The sequence below is a fragment of the Chamaea fasciata genome, unplaced genomic scaffold (genome assembly GCF_029207755.1).
Source record: "Chamaea fasciata isolate MVZ Bird 193981 ecotype frontalis unplaced genomic scaffold, bChaFas1.0.hap1 SCAF_12, whole genome shotgun sequence".
Classification (NCBI taxonomy): domain Eukaryota; kingdom Metazoa; phylum Chordata; class Aves; order Passeriformes; family Sylviidae; genus Chamaea; species Chamaea fasciata.
Window position 1 is genome coordinate 6,134,994 of NW_027094097.1, and position 24,199 is coordinate 6,159,192.

The window sequence follows — 24,199 nt, forward strand, 5'->3', positions numbered from 1 at the left end:
CCCGTGATGTCGGCCTCAGTATGTGAAAGTAATGCTGTGTAAGGATTAAACATGGATCTTCCAGCAGCAGAACTCAAGTTTCATTACTAAGTTTTAAAAATGAAATTATTTTTTTTAAGACCTTAAGAAGCCCTGCAGACAAGCCGAGGATGTAACACTCACACCTACTGCCCAAGACCATGGTTTACTCTTGTATAATTTTGCTGGGAATCAATTGCCTCTAATTCTCTTGTCTTACACTCAAAACCAGCTATTGCTCCCACCCTTCAGTACTTACGGTTAGAAAAGAATATATATGCCGTCTAGGTTCTGGTCCAAAAGTTACCTTAATTTAAATAAGCATGTTGGCAGTAAAGTAAGTACCTTTTCAGTCTTTTTTTAAAAAAAAACTTTGCATTACTTTCCACATCTTTATTAAAGCTTTTAATTGTGCACACAGCACATAACTATTACATCTGTTTCACACAGGGCACTGACATTTTTGCTGAACTCGAGTTGTCTCCTGCTTGTCTGCTGCCTTGTTTTAACCTGGCGTTGCATCTGAATGATTCAATGGTATCTGTATTTATTTCAGTCTGAATTTTGTCTTCGTATCCTGATCATCCTTTTTGAGCTGCTGCTTCTGCAGATCTGTACACAGGTGATAAAAGTTCACATATTCATGAGCTCTGATCTCAACTTCTCTTTTTTCCTTGGAAGTCCTTCAAAATCTCTTACAGTATTTTTTTTTAATTAGTTTTAGAATCCAGTCTTCTTGGTCTATAAATTAACATATAAGGATCTATTTTTCAATGGAACTCTCCCCAAGGAACAGGTGATTTAGGCCCTGGATTGATGGTTAGTTTCTGGCACTCCTTTGAAATTTTTCCAAACAGTCTGTGGGGTATGATGATTAGATAAAACTCTTTAAAGTGTCCAGGGCAAAGTCCTGTCCTATTTGTTTTGTCTCTGAGAAAATTATTTGTGTATGCCGTGTTATTTAGTAATACATTTTTCATGGATTGCTCAGTGTGGCAGTGCTGATCATCAAACCTTCATTTAGTGGATGAAGGTCTAATTCAAGCTGTAGTGAGATGAAATGTGCCTGGTGTCCAAGGTTAATATAAAGAGATCGACACAGTAGTGTTATATTAACTAACTTGTGATGTGCAAGTTACTACCTGCTACTTTTGTAAGTAGTTCCTGATCTCATTCTATTACACCTACAATTATTTTCCAAATGAGCAGGCTGTTTCAGTGCAATGTGGGATTTACACTGCTCTAGCTGACCAACATTTAAAAATTTTACGTTTGTGCATTGTTGGGACCTTGGGCTGGTGGTGTTGTCTATGGAGCAGACTAATTGTACTGGTGTAGCCACAGGAGTTTACAAAATAACTGCCCCGGCTTATCTAAATGTCACTAATGTTACAGAAACAGGCAGTATAATTTCTTTGTTATATTTAGAGGAAAAGGAAATAAAGATAATATGTTTCCAAGTTCCTTTTATGATTTTTTTTTTATTGACTGCTGCCTCCTTTCAGGTTCTGTCATGCAAGGAAGAAAGGAAAATGCAATGCCTGAGAATCCTTCATGAAGTTAAACTGGAAAATGAGGACTTGTTTGCTCTGCCTCCTGTGTGCTTCCAGTGTAAACGTGACCTGACAGTGCACAGTTCTCATTGGTGTTCCAGGTAAGGTCTCTTGAATAAAAGGGAGGCTGGTTTGGGAAATTCTTGGGATCCTCAAGTCAGACACAGTATCATCATCTGGAGAGATGAGAGCACTTTCCCTAGTGCTCACCAGAGCTGGTAATAGTCCTCACACTGTTTTTCTGCTCTCAGACAATGGCAGTTCCCAAATCAAACACTTTTATGTCTGCTCCTCTGCTTGACAGCGTTTGACCATGTGCAGCAGCTCAAAGCAGGGGGCAAGAGCATGTTCATGGGGAAAATCTGAGACTACAGGACAGTAAAAAAATGTATGAGTGGTGAGTAGCCAAGCAGATGTGAGGGACTCGGGCTGAGAGGGTGTTTGTGGCTGTTACTTGTCATACTGGTAGATCTGGTGTGGAGTCCAGTAGTCCAAATTACTCAAATAATTAACATGTCATATGAGGATAACTCTTTATTAATAAATTCTTGCATCTTTTTAATGGGGGAGGAGCAGGAGGGAAAGAGGGGAGAAGTGGAGAAACAAGTGAAGCTAAGTCCTCAGGGATAAAAACAATTTCACTAAAATGTTTTTTGTCTGAGTTTTCAGTATACCATTAATTGAAAACTTTAAAAGTTTTCTACACTAGAGCAGTCAAGCCATTTCTTTGCAAAGCTTGGATGCCTGAAACCATAGGGAAATACACAGGTGTAATTACAGCAGAATAACCTTCCCTTTGAACTCAACTTTATCTTTTTCCTGGGTGGCAGGGAGCTTCCCAGCAATGCTCTGCATATCTCAGAGCAGGAGCTTGGCCTCACTGCAAAGTTCACAGCTCCTCTGAGTTACAAGAAGAGGTGTAAGACATTAAATACAGCCTAATCACTAGTTTTTGATGTTGTGAGCTGTTCAGGTATGGGTGGGACCCTGCTGGCATCGCCATCTTCCAGTGCCAGCTGGGCTTTCTGCTGTTCTCAGTGCTGGGTTGCCAGTGTGTCCTGAATCACATCTCAGGTCAGCCAAATCATCTTTTCTTGACATTTCTTTTTTTTTCCCTGAAGCTTTCAGCGTTTGTGGAATACCAGCGATACAAAATCAAGCCGACAGAGTCAATAAATCTCTTAATCAAGGGCAGCCTGTTCTACCGATCACTTAATTGACATGAACCTGCTCTAGGACTTGAATCTTATTTTTGTCAGCGTCCTCTCTGCTCGGTTGGGCCTCGACCAAGGGGAGTTATTTCTGCCTCTTTCCTACCCCACCCAGCGCCTGTGTCCAGCCCCTCCCTGCACTGTGTGTGTGTATTTGTGTGTAGATTTGTGTACAGCCCGTACCCCGCACTGTGTGCGTGTGTTTTTCCTGCAGCCCCTCCCTGCCCTGGCGCGCTCTGCCCGTCCCGGGCTCCCCTCACGGCCCCGGCCCCGCCCCGCCCGGGGCTCGCGCGCCGGGCGCGCTCCCGCTCCGTGCCGTGCGCGTGCCGGGGGCGCGCCTCGCGGTGCATGGTAGGAGCGCGCGCCGTGCGCCTGCGCGCCTTGGGGGCGGGGCGGGCGGTGTCCCCGCGGGCCAATGAGCGGGCGCGGCGCGCGGCGGGGGCGGGGCCCGTCCCGCGGTGTTTGGATTCGAACGCGCGGGGCGGCGGCGCAGGCGCGGTGCGCGGAGCGCGGCGCTGCCCCCCGGTGGCGGGGCGCGGCATGGCGGGCGAGGACGCGGCCGGGGCCGAGCCGGGGCCCGCGGGGGGCGCGGCCGCCGCCCCCTCCCCGCCGGGCGAGGACGGCGAGACCCGGCAGCGCTACGAGGAGCTCTGCAGGAGCCTCAACATGGACGAGCGCGCCCGCGCCGAGGCCTGGCTGAGTTACCAGAGCATGAGGCGCAACTACACCCTGGAGGTGAGGGAGGGGGGCCGGGGCCGCGGCCGGCCCGGGGGGAGCGCGGCGGGAGGCGGGGGTGAAGCGCGGAGGGAAGGGACGGCGCTGGAGGCGCGGCGGCCTCTCCCTCGCACCGCCCTGGGGGGCCGGGAACAGCCACCGCAACAGGGAGTGATAGCGGCGGAAAGGTGTTAAAAATGGAAGAGCCGCCGTCGCTGTGGTCCGTCGGCTCCCAGCGGTTCGGCCGAGGGGCGGCACGGTGGCCTCGGCCAGCGCCGCTCCGCAGCCGCGCGGGGCCCGCGGAGATGCCCGGCGCAGGTGTGATCGCGTTTGTTCGGTGTTTCTGGGGGCTTGCGCCGCCCGGGCCGGGGGGTAAAGGGTGAAAGGTAAAAGGTAAAGGGTTGTCGCGTCGTTCTTGAAAACAGGAACACGCGGTGACGCGCCCGGGAGCTTCGGAAGCGCCTTTTATCGGTGTCGTCCTATAGCGAAGGTGGCGCCTGTGATAACCCCGGCGCTGCCCTCCCGGTGCCCCGGCGGCTCTCGGGGCAGCGCTGTGCCCGGGCACGGCTCGGTGCGGCGGGGCGGGAGGAGCCCGGCTCCGGCAGCGCCGCTGGCACATCGCAGGCGGGCAGCGCTGCTCGGAGCGAGCCTTGCCTTGCCCCCGAAGGCGTGCGCTCCCCCGGGGCCGTGACATCGCGGAGCCCCGTAAAACCACAGCATCGATGTCAGTTTGCCCCCTTGTTTTACCCGTCCTTTTTTCCACTGAAGTGTTACTATCTGATCAAAGACGGAGAATAAAATTTCAAGTGCTCATTAGAACTAATTTCTGTCTTTAGGTACCAGATTGAATAATCGTTCTGCTGTGTAATACAGAGCGAAATGGAAGCGATGTTTTTCTTTTCCTACTGTCCTATAAGGGCAGAAGAATGTTTTGGTTGCAAGAACTGAAGCCTTTTTTTTTTTTTTTTTTTTCCTTTTAAATCCAAGCAGTACAAAATGCTGTAGAAGAACAACACTTAAAATGTAATTTCATATACTCAAAGTATATTTCACACTTCGAGTCAAATGTGAAATTTATGATGGTAACTAGTAAGGTTAGTTTTGATGTAGTTCAGTGTCTATTTAGCACCTGTTTTGCTGCAGTTAAAAACCCAAAGCACAACAGAAGTTTGAAACAGGCGAATCAACTTTCTCACTGGTGGAACTTCATCTTTTCAGGACACACTGCTTTTCCCCGATGGTGGAGTAGCTCAAAAGCATGTTTTTCTTTTCAGTGAAGTTGTTTAGATGCCTGATGTTTTGATTCACAGGGAAATGACATGCATTGGCTGGCGTGTGCCTTGTACGTGGCTTGCAGGAAAGCAGTTCCAACTGTGAGCAGAGGAACAGCGGAAGGAAATTACGTATCCTTAACCAGAATCCTGCGCTGCTCAGACCAAAGGTAACTTCTATTCTTGCTGATTTTTAGACTTGCAAAATCTCAGGGAGTGCTCATCACCTTGTGAAATTGGAAACAGAGAATGAAAGCTAAATGTGTTCCTTGTTTCCTGCTTTTGGAGATCGAGTTTATATCCCTAGGATGTTTGTGTTGCAGCTCACTGCCACAGAAGTAGGGCAGCTCCTTTGGCTCAGTACTATGTTCATAAAAATACTGGTTTTCAAAATAAGAGATTGACTTCCTTTCCTCAAAGGAGAAGGAAGCCAGTCACTGAAGAACAGTCAATTTTTGGGGTGTGCAAAACATGAACTTCTCACGTGGCAAACCATTTCACTGGGGAATTGTTCACAAGATTTATTTCTATTTTTGCATAAGTAAACTTCACTTTTCATCACATGTTCTTGCTAAAGTCACTAAATGAGGTCAGAATTTGATGAACAAATTTGTGTCAAACGTTTATGTCCATTAAGTAAAAAAGCTTCTGAAACAACTGACTTTATTTATTAGCAGTCTTGTTGTTTTCTAAAAATTCAATAGATAGTCACAAATAAAAAAAAAGAAAGAATGTTTTTGTCTACTTTTTATCCTATTTCCTCTATTGTTGAAGCATTGCTGTTGTTTCAAACAATGCAAAAACATTCCTCTGTAAGTTTTTGTCTTCCAAATCAGAAATTCAAGGAATTGAATGTTGATAAATTGTTTCTGTGAGCTGGGCTATCAAGACTAATAACACTGAAAAGGAACGTGTGGATAAAGAAGCAAAAAAGGAGTTAAAGCCAAATTTGCAAAGTGCAATTTACTACAATTAAAGAGGTTTTTCATACTTTGTAGAATACTCTTAGCAATATAGATCTCACAGGTTGTTTTATTTAAATTAATAAATATTCAGAAAAACGAGGCAAGTCTGATTTCAGAGTAATCGAACTGTTGCAGTTGATCTTGTCTTTGTGAAAAAATGCCAGCCCTGTGAGTACATAGTTAACGTGGTTATCAGCCCAGGATCTAAAAATATTTCACGAGCTGTCTGAGCTCATCCGTGTTCATGGGTGAAGGACTGGCTCTGAGTTCGTTGTCACGTTTGCTGTGCCACCATTTCATCAGCAGTTTGGGCAGTAGAAATTGCACTTTTGTTGAAAATGTAGAGTTTATTTCTGCAGGAAAAACAAAGGGCCTTTCTGATCTAACCCTTTCGGTGTTTCCAGCTTGATTGAGTTTTTTAACAAGATGAAGAAGTGGGAAGACATGGCAAATCTCCCATCCCAGTTCAGAGAGCGAACAGAGAGATTAGAGAGGAACTTCACCGTTTCTGCAGTCATTTTTAAGAAGTATGAGCCCATTTTTCAGGACATTTTCAGGTATCCTCAAGAAGATCAACCTCGTCAACAGAGAGGAAGAAAACAGAGGTGCGTTTCTGTTACTTGCAGACTGATTTTAGAGCATTTTCAGTGAAAATGTACTGAAGTTGCTTGGTTGTTTTAGCTGTGTTTTGACTGTATTTTCATTGTTGTTGTTTATAATATCAGGGTTGGTTTGTCCTTGCTTGCAGTAAATTTTTAATCTCTTTTTGAGTTTCAGGTCTGACAGGGGCAGGAAATCCCGAAGCTGCTGAGTTTCTGATGATTTGGGGGATGGGGGAGAGGGGAGAGATTTCAATCAGCCTGTAGGCAAGGGAAGCACTGGTGTTGCAAAGATGGGAAAGACAGGAAGAATTTGATGGTTTTATGATCTGCATGACTTTAATGACTCACAGTGCTGTTCAGTCTGTTTCACTGCCCAGTAACTCCCATGGATTTTTCATAGCTGCAGATCTTGTGGGTATTTTACTTTATAGTAGAAACTCTGTTTCTTTGTTGCTGTTTGTATTTGGAGTGCTGTAGAATTGAACTTGCAGGCTGAGACTGGGCCTACAGTAAACCTCTTCTAGGTTTTGTGCATCTTTCTGCATTTCCTTTAGTCAGGGTGTTGTAGTAAAGCTTAGTTTTCTCTTTGAATTAGTGACCCTTGTATGATGATTTATGAGTTTTGATTCATTGAGCTTATTGTTTTCTTGCTGTATTTTCCTCCAAAAGACGACAACCGTGTACTGTGACCGAAGTTTTCCAGTTTTGCTGGGTGCTGTTTGTTCATGCAAAAGGTAAGGGATCTGAAAGGGATTAAATACAGCAGACATAGTTTTATTGGTCATTATTTTATATCCAGTAGGTGCAGTGTACATATAACCTTTATTGTAAGAGCAGCCTTAAAGCTTATAAGAACAGTAGAGAATTTCAGATGTTTTTCTTAATACTGACTGTTGGGAGGAAAAGGAAGGAACAGGATTAAATCCTCATTTTAGGCTTCAGTTGTTCAGTCGTAGCAGGTGTAGTCTAAAATATTTCCCCATCAAATCTGTATCTCAAAGAGTTTCCACGTGGCTAGGCCTTGTTTCAGGTCCTGCTTTGATGAGTGTTCACTGTGAGTGATAAGTAAGGTAGTGCTTTGGGGAAAGTAAAGACAGGATTGACACTCCACGTGGAGAGAGCATCACTGTGAGTTCAGATCCACTGATCATGTCTAGTAACTTGATTTTTTTTTTCATAATATAACATCTCTTAGAGGAAAACCGGTATTTTAATTTCTGCAAGGAAAGGGATAAAAGGAATTTTGTTTTGGTTGGGGAGTGTGTGGTGGGATGTGTTTTTTCAAGTTTAAAAGTGAATCGATGTTAAGATTCCTACAGTGTTCTATGATTTTCTTAACTGGATGATCTTGAGGCTAGGGCAGAGTAGGCTGTGGCAGTAGTGAATGGCCTGGCACTAATTTTGTTCAGCACAGAACTTTGTTTACAAAGCCTTTCTTTCTACACTGTGCCACACTGCAGAGGGTTCCTGGCAGCAGTGCTGGACCCTCAGCACCACATCCCTGCACCAAGGTCAGGAAGGGTGTGCTGGGCAGCGCTGCACTCAGCGCTCCATCCTGGGAGGAAAATGCCTTTTTTTAAGGCTGCAAATTCCGCCTTATCGGGCAAGAGAAGTCTTTGCTAAACAAGTATGGTGCTTTCAGCCTGAAACACAGCATGATTTCAACCACTGCACCCAGAGCAGAGAAAGTACTGCACTTATTTCCAGCCAGTCAGGACTTCACTTCCTTAGCACAGGTAGGCAGATGAGACAGTAAGTCAGTCTGGAACATCCCAGGTGTTTCTTCTCCTTGCTGTAAAGTCCTCACTTCTGTGGGAAGACTGGATGGTTGACAAGGTGCAGAGGGACTTACTGGGTCTTCCTGTTGCTAAGTTATTGACTGGTATGTTTGAGTAACTGCGTCGTCGATTTCAAGTTAATTACAAAGGCATGTTAATTACAAGCAGTTTCAGACATGGTAACTAACCCTGTGTAGAATACCATGCTGATAACACATCTGATTGAATTTTACAAGGAAAAGAAAAAAAAAATGCAGTGCAGAGAAGCTGTAAAGTTACTAAATGATTATTAAGTGTGGCAGCACAGAAATGGAAACTGAGTGTTGACAATTAAGGCATTAGGTGCTGGTGTGAGGTTTTGTGGTTTGGGGGTGGGCAGTAAATCCTTATCACAGCAACCACACAGCAGTGACAGGCCCAGGCTTGTCTGCTCCTGCAGCCCATTGCCTTCAGCTCCTGCTGTGCGCACTGAGGGAGCCCCTTGTTCAGTGGGACTGCTTCAGCATGCTGTTTGTAAGAGCTGCTCTTCAAACTCTCCTATTTCTTTCTTTAAAATCGATGGGGAAAAACATCTCTGGTTTTTAATTATTTGGTACGAGGTTGTGAAAGAGAGCCTAGTTTAAAATGTCAGCAACAAAAGATTATTATGGGACTGCTGGTACTGTGAAATTGTACTTATTTTTGTGCTGACAGTGTGGTAGTTGTCATGGTTCTGGAACTGAACCTGTGTTATGACAGTTACTTTGAGATTTTTTTTGATTAAAGGTTTGCTAATGGTATTTAGGATTTTCATTGCTTTGCTGTGAACCTTAAATGATTTGGAAATAATTGATAAGTGGGTAAAGTTAATTAAAATTTCATCTAGGATTCATTATTTTAAATAGTTAAAATTATCTGCATTGAAATTATTCTTCTTCTGAAGAAACTGGTATGTTACTGGTAAAAAAAATAACAGCATAATTGAGAAAAATTATCTAATTATATACCCATTTCAATGTGTTCTAAGTGAGTTTATTACTATATTATATATTTCTTCAAGAATTTAAACCTGTTCCTCAGGATGGGCTCAGCTAAGGGATTTGAAGCTTCCCTGAGATAAAAGGGAAGGTGGAAAGAGTGGAAGAGTTATTAGTATTTAAGGAGTAATAGAAACATCGTGTTGTGCATAAAGGGTGACAGAATTGTGATTTATGTTATTGATTAATTGTATAATTTATCAAACTCTTTTTAGCTATGGCCACTCCTTCTGAGGAATATCATAAACATCACTGAGCTCATTAAAGAGTAATGTACAACTCTGATGGTAATCTTTGTGAAAGATGTTGAAAGAGTGAAGAGGTTACAGAGACTCTTTTCTGCAGGAAGATGATAGATAAAAAATACTTAATAAACCAGGTCAGAGATAGGCACATTGTAGCTCTTCTGTAAAGCACAAGGGAAATGTAGTTATATTTGTTACTGTTTATAATGAGTGTGCCCCCAGCAATTTTTTTACAAGAAATCAAATTGTTAAAAAAGAAAACCTGAGTTAAGGACAGGTTTGTTCTGGGAGTGAGGGGCAGGGGCTGAAGAAGGGAGCAGTTTCTAGGCCATCTGAAAACCTGGGTCTAGCCTTGCCAAAGGTAAAGTTATTTGCAGCTGTTTCCAGCAATGCAGAGTTGGGGAGAAGGGGAAAAGTTGAGTCTCAGAACCCATTCTCCCCCTCCTTGGCCTTCAGAGCAGAATTTGTTTCGGGCAGGTGCAGTGGGAATCCAGTGAAGGACATGACTGTGCCAGGCAGTGGGGCTGCTGCTGCTGCCAGAGTTACAGAAGCACATTTTTCTTCCTTGAGGCAGTTTGCATTATACAGTTTGTGCTGCTTCAAGTTATTTATGCACTGCTTAATGAGATTACTGTGAAGGAGGGAGCAGCAACAGCTTATTTATCAACATTTTGGTAAGGTTTGATTTCAGAACAGTGCAATATATTTGAGTTCTTTCACAATTGTTGTTGTTTCTGAAAAAAACATTTTACTTTTATATTTGTTATATGTTTTTGTGAGTCTGCTTTACTGCCTGTGTTGCTATCCAGCTACTTAGAGTCACACAAAGTGTTTCCAAGATCCCACTGTTGATTGTAATACAAACATCAACAGTTTCTCGATTAAAAATTTCTTAAATCCTTGCTAATGTTATGTTTTATGTCTTTCTAATATTGCAGGAAATTTTCCTATGATCAGTGATGACTTGGTCAATTCCTACCATCTCTTGTTATGTGCTTTGGATCTCGTGTATGGAAATGCTCTGCAGTGTCCCAACCGTAAAGAGCTCCTGAATCCTCATTTTAAGGGTTTGTTGAAAAGAAGTTGTTGATTTTAAAGACATGAGAATTAATATTTTCTGGGTCTGGCTACGCAGTTCCATTCCTTTTAATGTAGTATGTAATAACAGACTAGTGAATTTTGTCAATAATACATTAGGTCAAGAGTTTGATGTACTTTGGAAATAACCTTGAAGGAAGTTCCAGAGTAATACTGTGAGTTAATGAGGGTTTAATGTCAGTGAAAAAGTGCATAATGACACAGCCATCACTGGACACAGTGAGACTGGAATATTCTGTGATGTAGCAGTTTGGAAAGACCCAGGGCTCAAATAGGAGATTTGTTTCTCTCTCGTTTCTGAATTACTGCTGTTCCCTTTCTGAAGAGAATAGAAGTATATGTTGACTTGATAACCACTTGATAACTTGAATGATGAGAAGTTGCCATTGAATTTCTGATGTAACTCTTCCCAGGCTTGCACTTCCTTTTCAGTGCTGTACAGAGTTGGCCTTCATTTGTTGTGCTTTGGATGTGGCCTGGGACCATTATCTCAAATAAATATTGTAGTTCACCAGTGTTTGATATTTTTCCTATTAGAATTGATATGTGTAATTTTTATCACTCAGTAACTAACGTTTTTGAATATGTAACTCAGAATTTGCTTTTGATAACATTACCCAGTTGAGTGGGCATTATGTTATTAGTAGTTCTTTCACGGGAACTAATTAGTTTGCTACTTAGCTTTAATTTCATATTACCTTGACTACACAGCATAGAATTTAAGTTGAATAAGAAAGCAGAATATGGATTTGCAGAATTAAATCATACAATATTCTGAATTGTAGGTCTACCTGAAGACTTCCACAGTAAGGATTATAAAGTCTCATCTGATCCTCCCTGCATCATTGAAAAACTGTGTTCTTTACATTATGGATTAGTTTTAGAAGCAAAAGGTATAAAGGAACATTTTTGGAAGCCATATATTCGGAAGCTTTTTGACAAAAAGGTTGGTCAGTAAATTTGTAACGTAGAAAAATCCTTACTTGTTACCTTCTAAACCTTTATAAAAAATGAAATGCCCATCCTTTGTTCTTAAATGTCTTTTCAGCTTTTAAAAGGAAAAGATGAAAATCTGACGGGATTTCTGGACCCTGGGAACTTTGGAGATAGTGTGTAAGTCCCAGTTTGTGGTTTGGTTTGCAGGAGTGTCCCTCTGTGGCCCAGCTGCACCTGTTCCCTGATCTGAGCACTGGTGGCAGCCATGCCTTGTGTGCTCAGTGACGGCCATACAGCACTGCCTGCCTCTTCTGGCACTGCTGGCGGCTGAGCCCTGCTTGGAAGAGGAATGGTGTTCCAGGGTGGCGCTGCCTGTTGTCTGCTTTTATTATCATGTTTCTCTTTTCTGGATTTTTTTTTTTGTGTGTGTCTGTGTGTGTGTAACTCAGAATTATGAAAAAGCTGTGGGAGCACACTGAGTAGGAAATGGGAGGGGAAAAAATGGGTTTGGTGGTGTTTAGAGATGTTTAAGGGTAGGACTTACTTTCTTTTAATGATATAAAAATTGTTCAGTGTAGTTTATGACACGATGCTGTGTAAATTTTGAGTTTCCGGGAAATAGGAGTTCTCAGTATTTTGCTGTGTTCTTCCTGCAGCTGGATAAATGGCAGGGCATCAGATCCATAGGGGAAATAATGTCCTTGCCACTGTCGTGTTTAAGCTACTGGAGATCTTAAGGAGCTTCAGTGCTTCAGTGATGGTCAAAAGAAACTTGAAGCAGACTTCCCCCAGGCCAGAACTGTGTTCAGTGTGTGAGCAGGTGAACAAAGCAGTCTAAATAAAGGGGGTTTGTCTGTCTTTCCTTTCTGCTGTAGCAAAGCCATCAACAAGGCCTATGAGGAGTATGTGCTGTCCGTGGGAAATCTCGATGAGCGAATATTCCTTGGCGAGGATGCGGATGAAGAGATTGGAACTCTCACGAGGTGCCTGAACACACCTTCAGGAGTGGAAACAGCCGAAAGGGTACAGGTGAAGCATAATTTGCAGCAGCATTTCGACAGGGTGAGTATGGCATGGTTTGTGTTGCTATTTTTATATGCCACCCTCCCTGGCTGCCTATGGAGACAGAAATAAAACACACCTTGGAGTGCGGGGAGAAAATGGGCAGAGTGTTGGGAGCTGGACTTCATGGTGAAGAAAGTCATGTATTTGTTAAAAGAAGTTGCTGACTGGTTAGGTAATTAGAAGATGCATCAATTTTGCAGTGTGCTAGTTGAAGGGATGTCCTTGATGTTACATTATTTTAATGTGATGGCTTGATCTGATGCAAATAAATTAAAATCCTGATCAAAAGGACTTCTCATGTTAAAGGTTAAGCCTGCTGAAAGGAAGCTCTGGCTCAGTACACTTCTGCTATGAGCTACAGCTACCTTTGTTACTCGGGCTAGGAAGGGATCCTAGGGTTTGGGGGGGGTTTTGACATTGGTCTAATTGTTTCACTTTTCAATTCCAGCATCTGCATTTCAGCATAGGTCACATCCCCTCTGTTTATACAGAACTATTCAATAAAAATATCTGAATAACACAGACAAATTCTTCATTGCTGGCTTTTACCTGAGTCATGGTGTGGTTTGGGCTGTTGGATTAGGAGCCATGTTTTTCCATAACACAGAGTAAGAATTCTGCAGATTGATGTTTCTGGGTTATGACCTTTCTCAAAGTTTATAACAGAGTGCATATGGATGTGTGGTGATTTTTCTGTTTCAGTCCAAATCACTGAGGATCACAACCCCCCTTACTGGCCGCAAGTACATTAAAGAGAGCAACCCGTACGTGACACCTGTTTCCATGGCAACCTACAGCCTGAGCCGCCTGCACACCATGCTGGCAGGGCTGAAAAATGCCCCCAGTGAAAATCTGGAGCAAATACTCAGGTAAATTTGGTGTTTAGCCAAATAATCATATTTTCTATTCCAGTTTTAATAGCAAACATTAATGCTGAACAGTGTAATTTAAAATATGAGCCAGTCTTTTACTACTGGAGTAAAATGGAATGCAGAAAGACATTTACATTTCAAAGGACTGTTCTCTTTATTTAGATTCATCTGTCTTTAGAGACTGATGAACATCCACCATTTAAAACCCAGCAGTTCTGAGCTTCTCTAACCACAGGTTGCCAGTATAAAATTTTCAGGAGTTTTCTTCCTGCTTAACAAATGGCACTACCCAGGAAATCACTCCATACTGTAGGAGATGCAAACCCACCTTTATTTTCCATGTGGATAAACTGTTTTGCAGTTACACACATTTGGGTCTGTTTGTATTGCTGTGCAATATATTTCTGGTTTTTTATGCTTTCAACATATAAAAAAAATAGGGTCTTTTTGATCTTTGTAGGAATAGTATATTGAAAATGTTTAGTTTTTATTTTCAGGTCATGCTCCAGAGATCCTTCTCAATCCATTGCAAACAGAGTAAAAGAAATGCATGAAGTGTACTGTCAGAGCACTCAGTCTGAAGGAGAATTCAGTAATTTTTCCAAAGGTGGGAAACATTTTGCTTATCCATAAAATGCCTGTAAACACACGCATCTCTTGTAATTAAGTTTTACATGCAGGTTATGCTTTAGCACAAGTATCTTTTCTACTTCTTTTGCCTTTTGGTGTGTTCTTAAGACATAGCAAATTTCAATGCTGTGTATAATTTTATAATCAGCCTTAGCTTGAATCACTGGAATGTGATCATACTTTCGGCACTAGAGAAGTGAATTGAAAAGGACTTTGAAGTGTACCACTTTTTCTATCAAATAGAAGAATATTAGTGATGGCAAGGATTTCTGTGCTGGTAGAGGAAAATGTGAGTGACTGTAGTCTTTAAAAACCCAGCAGCAACTTTGGCTTACATATGAGGATGGATTAGTGCAGGTATTAAAATCCTGCCAGTATAAACACAAAAATATGATTTACAAAGTTGTCTTGATATCTGAAGTGCCTGAAGATGGATTGAATATAAGGAAGATGCTCTTGACCTTGTTTCTTAACAAGGCCTTCCTTTGTTCTTGTCAGCTTAGTTGCTTCAGTGCTTTTTTGTGAATTTGAATTGAATTTTGTGAATTTGAATTGTGTTTATCATAGCAGTGTTAAGGATTATTCTTATACATGGCCATATCACCAAAATCTGAGTTCAGTAGCAAATTATTCTGCTCTGCATTCACAAGTCAGGGCAGTGGAGGAGAAGGATTCCTGCATTAACTTGAAATGACCTGGTTTAGTCCTGAAAGCATTGTATCCACAGCAGCACAGAAATCCACACAAGCTCCTGTTGTGTTTCTGTATCTGAAGACTAGAATACTTTTTATTGCATTTTACAATTTTGCTTCTATTTAAACTTCCTGCAGATGTTGCTAGTAAACATTTTCGTCGTGCTGAGATGCTCTACTACAAGGTGTTGGAGTCAGTCATTGAGGAGGAGAGGAAGAGACTGAGAGACACTGACTTATCTGTAAGGAAAACTGATCAAAGGGTACCTCATTTTTAAAGTTGGACCTGCAAAAAAAGAACACTAATGTAGAGCAGAATTGTCAGCTATTTAAAATGAGGGTAAATCTCTGAGAAGAACCCTGTAAGTACACCTGAGTGGAAGAAAAAAGGTTCAAGAAATTGTGTTTGCAAACACAGAGGTAGATTAAATTTTTAATGAGCAAAGATGGCTCATTTTCAACTCTGTTCTGTCCATTAAACAATAACTTCACTTTTTGTAAGCATGAAAGTCTTGCTGTTGAGACAGTGAAAAGTGTTTTATTGTTCTATAGTTACACTGTAAAATAAGCTTTAAAATTTGCAACTCTTGCAGGCAATACTGGAGCAAGATGTGTTTCACAGGTCTCTGCTGGCGTGTTGCCTGGAGATCATTACCTTTACATACAACCCACCTGGAAACTTCCCATTCGTCACTGAAATATTTGACATTCCAGTTTTTCATTTTTACAAGGTAATGTGTCTGATAGCTAGAAATGCTTACAGAGTCACGAGCGCTCATTGACCTGTATGACAGCCTAGGATTGAGTCATAGTAATGCAGCCTTCATATTTCTGATAGTCTCTTCTTCCTTGAAAATCAAGTACTGGAATTAGATCTTTGTTTAAAAATGAAGCTATGAAACAAGTACCTTATGTTGATGATAATTGTCCACTGCACAGGTAATTGAGGTTTTCATTAGAGCAGAGGACGGCCTTTGTCGGGAAGTGGTAAAGCACCTGAACCACATTGAGGAACAGATCCTGGAAAGTATGGCCTGGAAAAGGGAATCTGTGCTGTGGGACAGGATCAGAGAGAATGAAAACAAAGTTCCTACTTGTGAAGAGGTGAGCACATCTTTGTCTGTGTTACATAGCTTTCATAATCACACAGGAGGGCAGACACAGCACTTTGTACCCTGAAGGAGCGGCCTTACATGTCTCAGTAGCAGTTCCATTATCCCAGCCCATCAGTGCCGGGAAAGCAGCAAGGGCAGTGTGCCCTGGCCTGCTCAGGGTCATCTCTGTGGAGACATCTGCAACAGAGACAGGCAGCAGAGATGATTCTCACCCAGTATTTTATGTGTATTTTCCAGAGCAGCACAATCACTACTGCTTTTGTTTGGCTTGGGGTAAATTTGTCACTTTTCTTGTTATTTTTCCACCAAGTTTTCCTGTTCAAAATTTTTAGTGCAGTAGCTTTTTAAAACTTGCTATGTAGTTAATGTGTGATACAGTCTAATAAAAGGATAAATATTGTAGGTAATGCCACCTCAGAACTTTGAGAGATCTGCTGGGAACAGTGCTGTAGGTTCACCACTGACGCCACGGCGAATAAACGAGGTTCGTGCTGAAAGTGGAGGACTGGGAAAAGGTGAGACTTTCTAAAGCAGAACTTGCTGTACATTGCTTACTTAGATTAAGTTGTGTAAGGGAGGAAGCTGCTTTAATGCTGATTAAAATTGTAGTTAGCTGCAAACACGTTGGTAAAGGGTATTTGTATTGTACTTCACAGAGTTGCATCAGAGGTCTAAGACTGATGGATTCATTGTATCAGTGTGAACAGTGCTGCTTTGATAGGGTGTTCTCAGGTGGTGGATGAACAGCACCTGTATGTATGTGTTACACAGTATTCATACATGCACACACAGTGCTTACACTCTAATTGGTTTGCTTTATTGTTATACTAGAAAAGAAACTCCACTATATATTATGTAACATCTCAAACTTTTTTCCGCTAGAAAAAATAAAATATAATACATGAACTTAGAAAAATATTAAACACAGCATTACTGAAGATAAAGTCATCTCCAAAAGCAGTCTGTGTTTTTAAATTTTTTTTCCTGAAAAGCTTTGCATGCCATATTTTGGTTTGCATTAGATTTCCGTCACCTATTTGTAAAAGAAGGGATTATAAAACGAGAGCTAAATGTGTATCTGTGTTTTTCCTCCCCAGGGCTGTCGTCCCCCCCAGCCAGCCTGTATGACAGGTACAGCTCTCCCACAGCCAACCCCACGCGGCGGCGCCTGTTTGCGGACAGTGACAGTGGCCCCGAGGGGGGCCCGGCGGTCAGGGTGCCCCCACAGCCCGTGGTGAGCCCCGAGGCCGTGTCTGTGACCCCCGTGCCCGGACAGACCCTGGTGACAGTGGCCACGGCCACAGTGACAGCCAACAACGGGCAGACGGTGACAATCCCCGTGCAAGGTGAGGGAAAAGCTGCTGCACAACCATTGTGCCTTGTTCCATCGGGAGTAACTGCTTTAGTATGAAAACCTGACTTCAACTTCATTATTGTCTTGGCTCACGATGCAGTTTCCAATGTATTTTGATAAAACAATTTCATTTATAATATACTAAATATCTAGTTATAAATAGCTAATAAAAGAAGTACTGAATTATTTTTAAAAACTCAAAAGAAACCCCCCCACACACACACATCCCGCACACAGCTTGCTCTTATTTCAGGCTCGTTCTGTTACATTACAGGTATTGCCAATGAAAATGGAGGAATAACTTTCTTCCCCGTGCAAGTCAATGTAGGCACGCAGCCCCAGGCTGTGTCTGGGCCCATGCAGCCCCTGAGTGCCCAGGCTCTGGCTGGCACCCTGAGCCCTCAGATGGCTGGGGCAGCCCTGCAGCTGCCCGGCCAGTTAACAGTGCAGCAGATCTCCCCTGGAGAGCAGAGACAGACCCAGCAGCTGAGTGCCACGGCCGCCAGGCCTCGCAAGATGGGCTCACTTGCACTCTTCTTCAGAAAGGTACTTTTTGATCTAAGTTTGCTTTGCTTAGTTCTTATTTTGGTAAACCTGCAGTCATTTTAAAAATACACACTTACTGGCTGTAATAATGAGGGTATATTACATTTACTCTTTACCTAAATTATTCATACACACCTGAAGAGTAGTTTCCTCCTGTAGGCCACTTCTCACTAGCAAAGGAGTGTGCTGGCACATCAGGACATGGAAATAGAGTGTGTGCTTGGCCAGCAGGTTCTTAAAGGTGTCCCTTTTCCTGAAGGGTCTTCCAGAGAAAGAGGTTCACTTTTGAGACTTTCTGCTTTATTCAATATTAGGATTGCTGTAGGCAGTGCAGTGCCCTTTCTGTGCTCAGGACAGCTTAGAATTTAAGCTTCAAACAAATGTTTTCCTAGCACTGACACCAGTACTAAGAATGCCTGTGCCTTGCGAGCTGAAAAGTTGAATTTGAATTTAGTTATTCTTCTCTTGGCTTAGCATTTGCACCAGTGTGCAAGTCTGAGCTACTCTTTTGCTGGGTCAGAAGAGCAGTGTTGCTGTGGCCCTGAGCACAGTGTCCACTGTCACAGGTGTATCACTTGGCCAGTGTTCGTCTGAGGGACCTCTGTGCCAAACTCGATGTGTCCGATGAGCTGCGCAAGAAGATCTGGACATGCTTTGAGTATTCCTTGGTGCACTGCCCTGAAATCATGATGGACAGACACCTGGATCAGCTGCTGATGTGTGCCATCTATGTCATGACTAAGGTAAAGTGGGAACACAGAAAAAGCAAACAAAAAACTCAAAGCTTTAATATTATTATTTAATATTAATATTAACTCCTTAATATTTTCAATAATACTTCCTCAAAAAAACCCAAACCAACAAACACACACAACCAGCCCAAGACAAAAGATGCAAAAAGCTGCAGAAAACCAGAACCTTTTCTGTCCGTCCCCCTTAGGTTACTAACGAAGACAGATCATTCCAGAACATCATGCGCTGCTACCGGACACAGCCGCAAGCCAAGAGTCACGTGAGCACAGTCACTGTTTAACCATGTGGATCTTGTTTATTAAATGCCTTCATTCCATTTTGGGAACAGAGCACTTGGCAAAGCAACATTTTGTATTAGGGGGATGCAGTCTATGAACCATTCTCAGAAGAGAGTGGTCATATCCAAAGTCCTGCTCTACTAAAAGCTTTTTTATGCTAAACTGTACCTAAAATAGAAAATGTTCTTTACTTAAAATCGAAGGAGGCAGTGCCCATGGGCTGTTACTCCTCTCAGGAGGCTGTATTGTGCCCTGCAGGAAACAGTTTGGTAGCAGACATGTCATGGAGGCAGCTGTTCCCTGGCTGGGTGACTGCTCACACTGCTCTGTCCCTGCAGGTCTATCGCAGTGTCCTCATCAAGGGCCGCCGCCGCCGCCGCCACTCGGGCAGCAGTGACAGCAGCAGCCAGCAGAACTCGCCCACAGACAGGAGCAAAGACAGGAGCAAAGAAAAAAGTGAGTGACTCCAAATGCCAGGTGTTTGGCTTTAATTCCATTTCCAAAACTCTGTTGTTTCACCCCAAACAGTTCTTCCTTGGGTAAACGTAGACACAATTAAGAGTACATTGATAACATTCAAGAGTTGCTCTAACTCAGGGTTTTTATTGCACCCACTCTGACAGTTTCAAATCCCTCCCCACTTGCACTCACCTGAGGAATTTGCTGTGCTGGCCTGAGCTGAGTTCAGCTCACACACCAAAGAACTTTGGAGTCTTTGCAGAACAAGGAAATCTGGGCTAGCCCAGGTTCACAGTTACTCTTATCACAACCACAGAGCTGCAGCCGTTTCTTTTGTAGCACTGTCTGTCTGTAGTGATAGAAACACCACCCACAGCTTTGATTTCAGCATAGCTGACAGTTCTGGGGATTCTTCCCTTGGTAGGTGAACTGACACATTTTCCTTGAATTAACTTCTGTAAAGGAAACTGAAGAAGTGATGCTGTGTATTCCTACCAGCAGTTTGCAAGGTATTTAATAGATGATGGTAAAAGAAGTAGGTACAAGTATTTAATGTCAGATGGAGGGAAGGCAAAAAAATACATATATTTTGCAACTTCCCACATTAAATTAGCAGGAATTATGGCCAAGCCAAGTATTTCTCCTACTAACAAAAAGACTACCATACTTTACTTGAAATGGTGCCAGGTAGCAACCAGAAAGAGTTCCTGCTTAAAGTATAACACAAGTGCTGGAAAGAGGAGTTCCAGCTCGTTTTAATATTGTCGTGCAACTCAGTTCCTCCAGCAAATCCCTTGCAGTTTATCCAGTAAGAAGTTAGAAACCAACAAAGCTTTTGTGTAAGGGACAAGGCTCAGGGATCAGAAGAGGCATCAGTGCTGGTGGCAGCAGGTTCCTGGTCCCCGTTTGCCGAGGGTGGCTCTGTGTGTGTGTGTGTGTGTGTGCGCGCAGGGCGGGCGGTGCCCGCAGCGCCTGAGCCGTGCCCCGCCCCGCAGGCAGCCGTGACTCCAGCCCGGTGATGCGCTCCAGCAGCACCCTGCCCGTGCCCCAGCCCTCCAGTGCGCCGCCCACCCCGCCGCGCCTCGGCGGCCCCGGCAGTGACACTGAGGAGGAGGAGCGAGGGGACCTCATCCAGTTCTACAACAGCGTCTACATCGAGCAGATCAAGGACTTCGCCCTCAAGTACACTTCAAGTGCAGTAAGTCACTTTCTGTGCTTTTCTCTGATACCCAGAGCTTTATCTTCTGACCACGCAGTGAAATTTTCTTAAATTAAAAAATACTAATCTGGCCTAATAACACAGCAAAACTGGCATTTGTTGTACGTGTGTATGGTATGGAATGCGTGGAAAAGCCTTGCTGCCGCGAGCCCTGAGCTCAGGCTGCAGCTGCTGAGTGCCTCTGTTCTCTCTGAGCAGACAGACTCCCCGCCGCTCTCGCCGTACCCGTTCGTGCGCCTCGGCTCCCCGCGCAGAGTGCAGCTCTCCCAGCACCACCCCCTGTACATCTCACCACACAGAAACGAGCCTGCCCTCTCTCCCCAAGAGAAAATATTCTACTACTTCAGCAGCAGCCCCTCCAAGGTGAGACTAAAGGGTTTCAGTTGGATTTTCTAGTTCCTTAACTCTTTTTGGTATTGAAATTAGAGCAGGCTCTGCAACACAATGTTTTGTTGACCTTGTCCAACACACATCATCACCCAAGGCTCCTCAAACTGCCAGTGCAGCTGCCACAGCTGCAGGGCTGGATGGGCCTTTGAGCTCTGCATGCAGACGCACAACAAACGCCCCTGAGTTTAAGACTTACTCTGGTAAGGGAAAGACGCAGTACGGTGATGAAGAGAATACCTTAGTACAGTAAAGATTTCCACAAAAGAGCCTGTCCGCTCCCACTGCTATGCCTCTAACAACAGTTCACAGCCTGCTGGGGCAGTCACAAAACAGCGAGAGCTAATCCTTCTTCTGTCCCCCTGCAGAGGCTAAAGGAAATCAACAGCATGGTTCGAACTGGAGAAACACCCACAAAGAAGAGAGGCATCCTCTTGGAAGATGGAACTGAAGCCCCAGCCAAGCGAATCTGCCAGGAGAACCACACGGCTCTGTTACGACGACTCCAGGACGTGGCCAATGACCGAGGGTCTCACTGAGCCTGCACAGCTCCTCCCTCCCTTCCTGCCTGGGCTGGGCCATGCGGGGACACAGCGCTGGGGACAGGGACGATCCACCTCAGACCCCTGACAGAACCCCAGGCCCTGCGCTTAAGCTCTTCCCAAGGCAAGCGACCCAGCCCTCTGCAGCCTTGCCTGGAGAACACCTCCCTAACACAGCTGTGGACCTTGCAGCAGCTGTTTACAGCTTTGCTTTGCTCTAGTCAGTGCTTCTCCCTTGTCAGCTGTGGCCAGACAGGTCCAGGCGCCTCAGCACGAGGCTCTGCACCAAAGTCCCCACTGGCAGTGTCAGGGTTCCTCACTAACCCCTCACAAACTAACAGCTTAGGAGTAACATTCTCACACAGTCCTGTCCTGCTTGCAAAGGGTGCCCTGAAGGAAGCTGGATGGACTCTGTCCATATTCAGGGTGTTCCACAGGCCCTTGAGAAGCATCATGGCATTGAGCTTGAATGTGTGGCCCTTTGCTGTACCAAGGGAGGCGATTGTGTTGATCAGTTTGAGCTGTGCAATGGTTGAAACTCCTGTTCCCAAGGTGACACCTGGGATGGGGCTGTGCAGCATCACGTTTCAGGCCGATGAATTTTGCTGTATATTTGCAATGGCACTTTTGAAATGTGAATATTTTTTGCAAAGGCCGACTTCAGCTGTCTTTCTGTAGTGAAACAATTTGACTTTTGTATTTATTTCAGTCTGATGTCACATTGCTCCTCTTGTCAGCAAATGGCATTAAGAATTCATTGTAACTCGATGTATGTGCAGCAATGAATGCAGGAAGCCAGGGATCTGTGCTTTTTTCAAGGAATTTTATATGCTTCTTGCTTTTCTTGATAGTCAGGCACTGTAGCCCTTGCTCATTTCAGCAGCAGGAAGGTGGTGCCCATCTCCTAAAAACTATACTTGGATATTTTGTTTGTGTTTAAAGGACAGGGTTTGGGAATTGGGTTTTGTGCTTTGCTTTGGTTTTTGTAAAAGTCCTAAACCAGGCTGCCTGGGAGAAATCCCTCCCCTACTACCCGGATCAGCAGGTGGTGCACATGACACTTACCACTTGTTTTCATTTAAAATAGGTCCAAAATACCAGACTTGTTAGGAAAGCATCAACCCTCTCCCACAGTACAGGATGCCAGTCCTCTGCTGGGGAAGGGTGTTCCTCATGTAAAATGTGGCACACTCAGGTTCCAGGTGGCTTTCTGAGGAAGCTAAAAGCCCTGTTTCAGTCATTCCTGCCCTTCTGAATAATAGGAAAATTTAAGACTTAATTCCACTATGAATTCAACTAAATTAAAATAAAAACATGCTTTTTTCTTACCTGCATAACAAAAAGCTGAACTGCAGAAGTTGTGTAGATGTTTCTGTAAAAATATTTATGGAAGTGTCAGACAATTCTTGTTGTTACTGTATTCCATTTACTTCACTTTGTATGAAAATACTGCAATTGTATTTTTCAGTAAAGACTTTATAAACTCAAAGCTTCATATTTGTGTGTGAAAAAGCATTGTATATGCAGAACTAGAAAGTCTGCAGCAAGGACTTCTGTCCCACCCTGCAATTAAAGGTTTGAAAATAAATAATCACATCTTAGTCACACCACAAGGGAAAGGTTTTATTCCTGCCCTGGTTTAGTCACAGTGGCTGTGCCAGGGAATGCCCCAGCCGCTGCTCCCTTGGCAGAGGAGGAGGAGGAGGGTGGCTGCCTCACTGCACAGCACAGGAGGGCTCCAGAACAATCTGCTGTCACTGTCCCTGCAGGAGCTTTTAACATAACATCTCCCACACAGTGACAGCAGAATGATTTCCTGTGTGCTGCATACTCACATTTCAGCTGAGGGAAGATGTTCTAAATGTTCCGAAGCAGCTCAGAACAGCTCTGACCACCACTGGTGGTGCTGTATTTGTACAGCAAAGGATGCACTGCTCTTCCCCTGCCTTTTTACCTAGGCAGCCCGAGACCATTTCATCAGCTGCTGTTCCTGTCCCTTCCTGAAAACCAATCATCAAGTTGCCCTCACCTGTCAGTAATAATAAAGATAGAAGTTGCAGTTTCTACTTTGAAGAAAATGCTAAAAAAAAAATCCAACACCAAAAAACCCCAACTTCTACAGAGGTGTCTCAAAGGAAAAAAAAAAGGCATGTAAACTTGCTATTAAAAAAGAAAATCTGAAGCAGCTTCAAATCATTTATTTCATGACTCAGAACAGTTTGATTGGAATCCATGTGCAAACTCAGCAGGAAACTCCACTGGAGTAACTTACAGATCCCTTGGAAATGTTCTTTAGAGAGTTCAGAATTTCAAAGATGATATTCAGAAACACCCCCTTATCAAAGTATTGGCCAGACCTTACTCCTTCACCAACTCATGTACCTGTTCTAAGAAAAACAGGCCAAGCCAGGAGAAAAGGATTTGATTTCCATGGGACTGTTTCAGTACTTGTTCACCTACCTTGCTCCTGGAACAGCTTCTTTTAATACACAAATCCGACTACAAAAATACACAGCATTCTCTCCCCTTTCCCAGTCTATTAAAAGGATAATTTTTCTGATTATTCATTCTAAACCAAACAGAATTCTACAATCTCTAAATAAATAAAATGATTCTCAATGAACTGCTGTTAGCTGGATTTAACTTGGAGCAATCCAGCCTAGTGACCAGCCTTGCAGGGGTCTGTGACAGCTCAGAGAGAAACAAAACTTACTCAATAACCATCACTTCCACAGCATTATCCTGTCATTCCTGCTGGGCTTTGCTCTTGTCAACTGTGGTGTTTCCTGGCCAACGGCAGCACTGGCAGCTGGGGCTGCCCTGCAGCAGAAACCAAAGACGGGCCAAAGATTAGAAGGGATTTAACTTCTACACCTTCAC

At 43.6% G+C, this 24,199-nt stretch overlaps 1 protein-coding gene across 1 annotated transcript; it reads left to right on the top strand.

The window, feature by feature from the left end:
- The first annotated feature begins 3,322 nt into the window (after window positions 1–3,322).
- RBL2 (RB transcriptional corepressor like 2) lies at window positions 3,323–23,047 on the top strand. The gene is made up of 22 exons (XM_066194333.1): window positions 3,323–3,517; window positions 4,807–4,937; window positions 6,137–6,337; window positions 7,004–7,068; window positions 10,312–10,440; window positions 11,257–11,417; window positions 11,520–11,584; window positions 12,283–12,469; window positions 13,175–13,341; window positions 13,842–13,951; window positions 14,805–14,908; window positions 15,260–15,397; window positions 15,606–15,770; window positions 16,185–16,296; window positions 16,879–17,127; window positions 17,410–17,681; window positions 18,248–18,424; window positions 18,622–18,693; window positions 19,051–19,168; window positions 20,167–20,369; window positions 20,589–20,753; window positions 21,146–23,047. The coding sequence occupies exons 1-22, from the start codon at window positions 3,323–3,325 to the stop codon at window positions 21,314–21,316; spliced, it is 3,357 nt and encodes a 1,118-aa protein (XP_066050430.1). The 3' UTR covers window positions 21,317–23,047.
- Window positions 23,048–24,199: the final 1,152 nt, after the last annotated feature.